The sequence below is a fragment of the Nansenia antarctica genome, assembly GCF_963989245.1.
Source record: "Nansenia antarctica genome assembly, chromosome: 8".
Lineage (NCBI taxonomy): Eukaryota > Metazoa > Chordata > Actinopteri > Argentiniformes > Microstomatidae > Nansenia > Nansenia antarctica.
The window spans coordinates 52,615,723-52,625,722 of NC_137678.1; the positions used below are offsets into that span (position 1 = coordinate 52,615,723).

Genomic DNA, 10,000 nt, shown 5'->3' on the forward strand with positions numbered 1-10,000 from the left:
TTCTTGTTCCTTTCCTCCTCCTCCTCCTCCCCCTCCCCACTCCTCCTCCCTCCTCCTTGGTCCTCCACTCCTCATCTTCCTCCCTCCTCCTCCTCCTCCTCCTCCTCCTCCTCCCCTCCTCCACCCCTCCTCCACCTCCCTCCTCCTCTCCTCCTCCTCCTCCTCTCCTCCTCCTCCTCCTCTTCCCTCCTCCCCCCTCCTCCTCCCTCGGTCCTCCACTCCTCGTCTCTCTCCTCTTCCTCCACCCCTCCACTCCTGCCTTGGTCCTCCTCCTCCACCCTCCCCCTCCTCCACCCCCCCCCCTCCCTCCACCCTCCCCCTCCTCCCTCCCCCCTCCTCCTCCACCCCCCCTCCTCCACCCTCCTCCCTCCTCCTCCTCCTCCTCCTCCTCCCTCTCCTCTCTCCCTCCCTCCTCCTCCTCCTCCTCCTCTCCCTCCTCCTTCCTCCTCCTCTTCCTCCTCCTCCTCTCCTCAGCTCCTGGTGAAGAGCCTGCAGTTCGAGGATGGTAAGATGATCGCTGCGTCTAAGTACTTCTCTGCGGGGGAGAGCAGCAGCGTGGAGCTGACGGACGAGGAGAAGAAGATGGCAGAGGATATCAGGGTACGTTCCAGACAGTACCAATCAATCAAACAATCAATCAATCAGGACTAGTAGAAGATCTCCTGTCCCAGACAGTAGTAGTAGATCTCCTGTTCCAGACAGTAGTAGATCTCCTGTTCCAGACAGTAGTAGTAGATCTCCTGTTCCAGACAGTAGTAGTAGATCTCCTGTTCCAGACAGTAGTAGTAAATCTCCTGTTCCAGACAGTAGTAGAAGATCTCCTGTTCCAGACAGTAGTAGAAGATCTCCTGTTCCAGACAGTAGTAGAAGATCTCCTGTTCCAGACAGTAGTAGAAGATCTCCTGTTCCAGACAGTAGTAGTAGATCTCCTGTTCCAGACTGTAAGAGTCTCTAGGCACAGAGGGAGGTCGACACAGAGGAAATGTACAATCAGAGCATTTATTAGCGCACCGACATGCGGACCAAAACACTAGAACGTGACACATGTTATCATTCTCTTCCTCCTGGCTCCTCCTCCTCCTCCTCCTCCTCCAGGGGGTCTGGGGCAGCATCCTGAGCACCGTGCCGGTGGTGGAGGACACCACAGACTTCTTCAAGTCTGGAGCTGCCTCCATGGACGTGGTCAGGTGGGTTTAACCTCTACTGTCTAACCTCTCTATGACCCCTGACCTCTACCTCAGCTGTCCTCCATGGACGTGGTCAGGTGGGTTTAACCTCTACTGTCTAACCCCTCTATGACCCCTGACCTCTACCTCAGCTGTCCTCCATGGACGTGGTCAGGTGGGTTTAACCTCTACTGTCTAACCCCTCTATGACCTCTGACCTCTACTGTCTAACCCCTCTATGACCCCTGACCTCTACTGTCTAACCCCTCTATGACCCCTGACCTCTACTGTCTAACCTCTCTATGACCCCTGACCTCTACTGTCTAACCCCTCTATGACCCCTGACCTCTACTGTCTAACCTCTCTATGACCCCTGACCTCTACTGTCTAACCTCTCTATGACCCCTGACCTCTACTGTCTAACCTCTCTATGACCCCTGACCTCTACTGTCTAACCTCTCTATGACCTCTACTGTCTAACCTCTCTATGACCCCTGACCTCTACTGTCTAACCTCTCTATGACCCCTGACCTCTACTGTCTAACCTCTCTATGACCCCTGACCTCTACTGTCTAACCCCTCTATGACCCCTGACCTCTACTGTCTAACCTCTCTATGACCCCTGACCTCTACTGTCTAACCCCTCTATGACCCCTGACCTCTACTGTCTAACCTCTCTATGACCCCTGACCTTCACCTCAGCTGACCTCCATGGACGTGGTCAGGTGGGTCTAACCCTACGGTCACCTCAGCTGACCTTTCAACCAACGGTCTTAACCTCGCTACGACCCCTTATGACCCCTGACCTCTACAGCGACCCTTTATAACCTTTGACCTCTACTGCTGACTGATGGAGGAGGTCAAGCAGGAGTGTAGTGGTGTGTCTAGAACCCTCTATGACCTGACTTAACCTCTCTATGACCCCTGACCTAACCCTGCACCCCCTGCAGGCTGGGGGAGGAGGAGAAGCAGCGCTGTGCAGGGGTGCCGCTGCTAACCCTAACCCTGACCCTGACCCCTGACCTTGACCCTGACCCTAGCCATGACCTTGACCCTGACCTCTGACCCTGACCCTAACCCTGACCATGTCCTGCCCCCCCTGCAGGCTGGTGGAGGAGGTGAAGCAGCGCTGTGCGGGGGTGCAGCTGCAGTCGGAGGACGTGTACATGGCCACCACCTTCCACGACTTCATCCAGATGTTCGTCCGCCGGCTGAGAGGAGAAGACCAGGAGGAGGAGCTAGTCATCGACTACGTGAGTCAGAGGAACCCTGACCCTGACCCCGACCCTGACCCCTGACCCCGACCCTGACCCAGGCCCTCAGCCCTAAGTTACTCCAGGGAGACTGTCTAACCCTAAGTTACTCCAGGGAGACTGTCTAACCCTCAGTTACTCCAGGGAGACTGTCTCACCCTCAGTTACTCCAGGGAGACTGTCTAACCCTAAGTTACTCCAGGGAGACTGTCTAACCCTAAGTTACTCCAGGGAGACTGTCTAACCCTCAGTTACTCCAGGGAGACTGTCTAACCCTCAGTTACTCCAGGGAGACTGTCTTACCCTCAGTTACTCCAGGGAGACTGTCAAACCCTCAGTTACTCCAGGGAGACTGTCTAACCCTCAGTTACTCCAGGGAGACTGTCTAACCCTAAGTTACTCCAGGGAGACTGTCAAACCCTAAGTTACTCCAGGGAGACTGTCTAACCCTCAGTTACTCCAGGGAGACTGTCAAACCCTCAGTTACTCCAGGGAGACTGTCTAACCCTCAGTTACTCCAGGGAGACTGTCTTACCCTCAGTTACTCCAGGGAGACTGTCAAACCCTCAGTTACTCCAGGGAGACTGTCTTACCCTCAGTTACTCCAGGGAGACTGTCAAACCCTCAGTTACTCCAGGGAGACTGTCTAACCCTCAGTTACTCCAGGGAGACTGTCTTACCCTCAGTTACTCCAGGGAGACTGTCAAACCCTCAGTTACTCCAGGGAGACTGTCTAACCCTGAGTTACTCCAGGGAGACTGTCTAACCCTCAGTTACTCCAGGGAGACTGTCTAACCCTGACCCTAAAGTCTGCAGAATGGTTAATGGTTAAAATGTAAATACCAGTGTTTATGAGGCGGTTATAAACATGTTATAAGATGCTTATAGAAGGCTGTGTGCTGGTGGTGTTCCCTAGGCAACCAAGGAGATCAACAGGATGACCCTGAGGATGCCGTACCAGTGCTTCATAGACGGGAGGTTCCAGGACGCAGAGGACGGCAAGACCTGCAACACCATCAACCCTGCTGACGGCTCTGTACGACACACACACACACACACACACACACACACACACACACACACACACACTCACCAGCTCACTAGCCAGCCTGGGGTGATGCAGCGTTGTGATTGGCTGTGTGTGTCCTCTGTGGTCAGGTGATCTGCCAGGTGGCGTACGCCTCGGTGGGGGACGTGGACCGGGCGGTGGCCGCAGCCAAGGAGGCCTTCTACACCGGGCCCTGGGGAAGCATGAACCCCCGGGACAGAGGCAGCCTGCTGTTCAGGTCAGTACCCTAACCCTAACCCTGCTGTACAGGTCAGTACCCTAACCCTAACCCTGCTGTTCAGGTCAGTACCCTAACCCTAACCCTGCTGTACAGGTCAGTACCCAGCCTGCAGCGCCCTCTAGGGGCCCTGGGGGGTACAGGTCATACATTACAGAGGACAGTGAAGGCTGCAGCCAAAATAATCAACACAGAACTGCCACAACTCAATAACATCTACAACACCCGCTGTATAAAGAAAGCTCAAAACATCATTAAAGACACCAGCCACCCTGCCTATGCACTATTCACACTCCTCCCATCCCGAAAACGCTATAGAAGTATCAACTCACACACCACCCGCCTCAGAAATAGTTTCTTCCCACAGGCAGGTTGCTGAACAGCTGAACCATGCACACTGCACATGGCACTACACCCTGCACTAAGCACCTGGTACTATATTGTTGTTGTGTTTGTATTGTGGACTATGTTGTTGTGTGTGATACTACAGAGAGAGTCGAGGCTGAAGAGTTTCATTGTATTAATTATGACAATAAACTTGAACTTGAGCACCAAGCCTGCAGCGCCCTCTAGTGGGCCGTGGGAGATCTGCCCTCTCAGTATAGTAGTTTAGTAGTATAGATCTGACTCAGTATAGTAGTTTAGTAGTATAGATCTGCCCTCTCAGTATAGTAGTTTAGTAGTAGAGATCTGCCCTCTCAGTATAGTAGTTTAGTAGTTTAGATCTGTCCTGACTCAGTATAGTAGTTTAGTAATATAGATCTGACTCAGTATAGTAGTTTAGTAGTATAGATCTGACTCAGTATAGTAGTTTAGTAGTATAGATCTGTCCTGACTCAGTATAGTAGTTTAGTAGTATAGTCCTGACTCAGTTTAGTAGTTTAGTAGTATAGATCTGACTCAGTATAGTAGTTTAGTAGTATAGATCTGACTCAGTATAGTAGTTTAGTAGTATAGATCTGTCCTGACTCAGTATAGTAGTTTAGTAGTATAGATCTGACTCAGTATAGTAGTTTAGTAGTATAGATCTGACTCAGTATAGTAGTTTAGTAGTATAGATCTGACTCAGTATAGTAGTTTAGTAGTATAGATCTGACTCAGTATAGTAGTTTAGTAGTATAGATCTGACTCAGTATAGTAGTTTAGTAGTTTAGATCTGTCCTGACTCAGTATAGTAGTTTAGTAGTATAGATCTGACTCAGTATAGTAGTTTAGTAGTATAGATCTGACTCAGTATAGTAGTTTAGTAGTATAGATCTGACTCAGTATAGTAGTTTAGTAGTATAGATCTGACTCAGTATAGTAGTTTAGTAGTATAGATCTGTCCTGACTCAGTATAGTAGTTTAGTAGTATAGATCTGACTCAGTATAGTAGTTTAGTAGTTTAGTAGTTTAGATCTGACTCAGTATAGTAGTTTAGTAGTATAGATCTGTCCTGACTCAGTATAGTAGTTTAGTAGTATAGATCTGACTCAGTATAGTAGTTTAGTAGTATAGATCTGACTCAGTATAGTAGTTTAGTAGTATAGATCTGACTCAGTATAGTAGTTTAGTAGTATAGATCTGACTCAGTATAGTAGTTTAGTAGTATAGATCTGACTCAGTATAGTAGTTTAGTAGTTTAGATCTGTCCTGACTCAGTATAGTAGTTTAGTAGTATAGATCTGACTCAGTATAGTAGTTTAGTAGTATAGATCTGTCCTGACTCAGTATAGTAGTTTAGTAGTATAGACCTGACTCAGTTTAGTAGTTTAGTAGTATAGATCTGACTCAGTATAGTAGTTTAGTAGTATAGATCTGACTCAGTATAGTAGTTTAGTAGTATAGATCTGTCCTGACTCAGTATAGTAGTTTAGTAGTATAGATCTGACTCAGTATAGTAGTTTAGTAGTTTAGTAGTTTAGATCTGACTCAGTATAGTAGTTTAGTAGTAGAGATCTGACTCAGTATAGTAGTTTAGTAGTAGAGATCTGACTCAGTATAGTAGTTTAGTAGTATAGATCTGTCCTGACTCAGTATAGTAGTTTAGTAGTATAGATCTGACTCAGTATAGTAGTTTAGTAGTATAGATCTGACTCAGTATAGTAGTTTAGTAGTATAGATCTGACTCAGTATAGTAGTTTAGTAGTTTAGTAGTTTAGATCTGACTCAGTATAGTAGTTTAGTAGTAGAGATCTGACTCAGTATAGTAGTTTAGTAGTAGAGATCTGACTCAGTATAGTAGTTTAGTAGTATAGATCTGTCCTGACTCAGTATAGTAGTTTAGTAGTTTAGATCTGTCCTGACTCAGTATAGTAGTTTAGTAGTATAGTTCTGACTCAGTATAGTAGTTTATCACAAAATGTTGGCTTCAGAAAAGCTGTCCTACTGTCGGTCTCTTTGTTAAAACAGTTGAGCATTTGCATTTAATGGAACAAATGACCTTCTCTTTAAGGCTTCAGAAAGAGTTGGGGGAAAAACGATGGGGAAAATGGTGCGATTATTTAGCCAATGAAGATGGTGATTCTTTGTACTGATTTTACGTTTATATGCTGTATTTGCTGACCCCATGACCTTGTGTATGTATGTTTTTTCTTTTTCTGCTGTTGATGTTTGTTGTCCATAAAATGTGGAAAAAAAATATATAGTAGTTTAGTAGTATAGATCTGTCCACTCCTGACTCAGTATGGACTAGAGAGTTCTAGAGATCTGGGTCCGGTTGCATAAAGATAGACCCAGTCTTAGACTTAGATCTCACTTTAATAAAGATAGACCCAGTCTTTTTAGACTTTGATCTCACTTTAAGTCAGTCTTGCTATAGACTCTAAAATGTTCCTGTTGCATAAAGCTAGCCTATGAGTTACTAAGGTAAGACTGACTTAGACCGAAACAGCTACACCTAGCTACACCTAGCTTAGTAGTATAGATCTGTCTAGTCTAGCTACACCCAGCTACACCTAGCTACACCTAGCTACACCCAGCTACATCTAGCTACACCTAGCTACACCCAGCTACACCCAGCTACCCACCTAGCTACACCCAGCTACACCTAGCTACACCCAGCTACACCCAGCTACACCTAGCTACATCTAGCTACACCCAGCTACACCCAGCGACACCTAGCTACACCTAGCTACACCCAGCTACACCTAGCTACACCCAGCTACACCTAGTTACACCCAGCTACACCTAGCTACACCTAGCTACACCTAGCTACACCCAGCTACATCTAGCTACACCTAGCTACACCCAGCTACACCCAGCTACCCACCTAGCTACACCCAGCTACACCTAGCTACACCCAGCTACACCCAGCTACACCTAGCTACATCTAGCTACACCCAGCTACACCCAGCGACACCTAGCTACACCTAGCTACACCCAGCTACACCTAGCTACACCTAGCTACACCCAGCTACACCCAGCTACACCCAGCTACACCCAGCTACACCTAGCTACACCTAGCTACACCTAGCTACACCCAGCTACATCTAGCTACACCTAGCTACACCCAGCTACACCCAGCTACCCACCTAGCTACACCCAGCTACACCTAGCTACACCCAGCTACACCCAGCTACACCTAGCTACATCTAGCTACACCCAGCGACACCTAGCTACACCTAGCTACACCCAGCTACACCTGTAGCTACACCCAGCTACACCTAGCTACACCTAGCTACACCCAGCTACACCCAGCTACACCCAGCTACACCTAGCTACACCCAGCTACACCCAGCTACACCTAGCTACACCCAGCTACATCTTAATGTTTATGCCCTGCCCCCCCCCAAGCTGGCTGACCTGATGGAGGTTGACTCCCCCCCCCCCCGATCTTAATGTTTATGCCCCCCCCCCAGGCTGGCTGACCTGATGGAGGAGCACCAGGAGGAGCTGGCCACCATAGAGTCCATAGACTCTGGGGCGGTCTACACCCTGGCCCTGAAGACCCACGTGGGCATGTCCATACAGACCTTCCGCTACTTCGCTGGCTGGTGTGACAAGATACAGGTACCCCGCCCCTCTGACCCCCCCCCCCCCCCTTAACCCCCCCCCTAACCCCCCCACAAGATCCAGGTAATAATAAATAATAATAATACATTTTATTTGTAATGCACTTAACATAAAGAAATCTCAAAGTAAAGACAAGAAAGATAGAAAGAAAGAAAAACAGAAAGATAAACAAATAAAACAATAAACATTTTCAATTAAAAAAAGGCTAATAAAAGGTACCCCCCTCCCCTACCTACCTAACCCCCCCCTAACCCTAACCCTGACCTTATAAGCTGGTGTGATGTGACAAGATCCAGGTACCCCCCCTACCTAACCCCCCTAACCCTAACCCCCCCCCCCCACAAGATCAAGGTATCATATCTGTCTGACATCACATCCTGTCTCCTGACATCACATCCTGTCTGTCTGACATCACATCCTGTCTCCTGACATCACATCCTGTCTCCTGACATCACATGCTGTCTGACCTCACATCCTGTCTGACCTCACTTCCTGTCTCTTCAGGGTAAGACGATCCCCATCAACCAGGCGCGGCCCAACCGCAACCTCACCTACACCAGGAGGGAACCTCTGGGGTGAGAGGTCAAAGGTCACATGGTGCTAGCCTGCTAGCCTGCTACCCTTCTAGCCTACTAGCCTACTACTCTACTACCCTACTACCCTACTACCCTGCTACCCTACTACCCTGTTACCCTACTACCCTGCTACCCTGCTACCCTGCTACCCTGTTACCCTGCTACTCTGTTACCCTGCTACCCTGTTACCCTGCTACCCTGTTACCCTACTACCCTGCTACCCTGCTACCCTACTACCCTGTTACCCTGCTACCCTGTTACCCTGCTACCCTGCTACCCTGCTACCCTGCTACCCTGCTACTCTGTTACCCTACTACCCTGTTACCCTACTACCCTGTTACCCTGATACCCTGTTACCCTACTACCCTGTTACCCTACTACCCTGCTACCCTGCTACCCTACTACCCTACTACCCTGCTACCCTGTTACCCTGCTACCCTGTTACCCTGCTACCCTACTACCCTGCTACCCTACTACCCTGCTACTCTGCTACTCTGCTACCCTGCTACCCTACTACCCTACTACCCTGTTACCCTGTTACCCTACTACCCTGTTACCCTGCTACCCTACTACCCTGCTACCCTGCTACCCTACTACCCTACTACCCTGTTACCCTGCTACCCTACTACTCTGCTACCCTGCTACTCTGCTACCCTGTTACCCTGCTACCCTGCTACCCTACTACCCTGTTACCCTGCTACCCTACTACCCTGCTACCCTACTACCCTGCTACCCTGCTACTCTGCTACCCTGTTACCCTGCTACCCTACTACCCTACTACCCTGCTACCCTGCTACCCTACTACCCTACTACCCTACTACCCTGCTACCCTACTACCCTGCTACCCTGTTACCCTACTACCCTGCTACCCTACTACTCTGCTACCCTGCTACCCTACTACCCTGCTACCCTGTTACCCTACTACCCTGCTACCCTACTACTCTGCTACCCTGCTACTCTGCTACCCTGCTACTCTGCTACCCTGCTACCCTGCTACTCTGTTACCCTACTACCCTGCTACCCTGCTACTCTGCTACCCTGCTACTCTGCTACCCTGTTACCCTACTACCCTGCTACCCTGCTACCCTGCTACTCTGCTACCCTACTACCCTGCTACCCTGCTACCCTGTTACCCTGCTACCCTGCTACCCTGCTACTCTGCTACTCTGCTACCCTGCTACCCTACTACTCTGCTACCCTACTACCCTGCTACCCTGCTACCCTGTTACCCTGTTACCCTGCTACCCTGTTACCCTGTTACCCTACTACCCTGTTACCCTACTACCCTGTTATCCTACTACCCTGCTACCCTGTTACCCTGCTACCCTGTTACCCTGCTACCCTACTACCCTGCTACCCTACTACCCTGTTACCCTGCTACCCTACTACCCTGCTACCCTGCTACCCTAGTACCCTACTACCCTGTTACCCTACTACCCTACTACCCTGCTAGCCTACTACCCTGCTACCCTAATACCCTGCTACCCTGCAACCCTACTACCCTGTTACCCTACTACCCTGCTACCCTAGCCTACTACCCTGCTACCCTGCTACCCTATCCTACTACCCTACTAGCCTACTACCTTGCTACCCTACTAGCCTACTACCCTGCTACCCTACTGCCCTACTAGCCTACTAGCCTACTACCCTACTGCCCTACTAGCCTACTAGCCTACTAGCCTATAATGTTTGGCACCAGTTTTCAAAACCAGACAGCTATAAAACAT

At 49.3% G+C, this 10,000-nt stretch overlaps 1 protein-coding gene across 1 annotated transcript in view; it reads left to right on the forward strand.

The window, feature by feature from the left end:
• The window catches only part of aldh1l2 (aldehyde dehydrogenase 1 family, member L2), a gene marked incomplete at its 5' end in the record, with an annotated part of 19,588 nt that overhangs the window by 305 nt on the left and 9,283 nt on the right, over window positions 1–10,000 (forward strand). Inside the window, 7 exons of the mRNA XM_080538495.1 lie at window positions 475–600; window positions 1,096–1,187; window positions 2,272–2,419; window positions 3,336–3,455; window positions 3,578–3,705; window positions 7,545–7,695; window positions 8,203–8,273. Coding sequence (XP_080394621.1) covers window positions 475–600; window positions 1,096–1,187; window positions 2,272–2,419; window positions 3,336–3,455; window positions 3,578–3,705; window positions 7,545–7,695; window positions 8,203–8,273 — 836 coding nt within the window. The remainder of the gene's footprint in view (window positions 1–474; window positions 601–1,095; window positions 1,188–2,271; window positions 2,420–3,335; window positions 3,456–3,577; window positions 3,706–7,544; window positions 7,696–8,202; window positions 8,274–10,000) is intronic.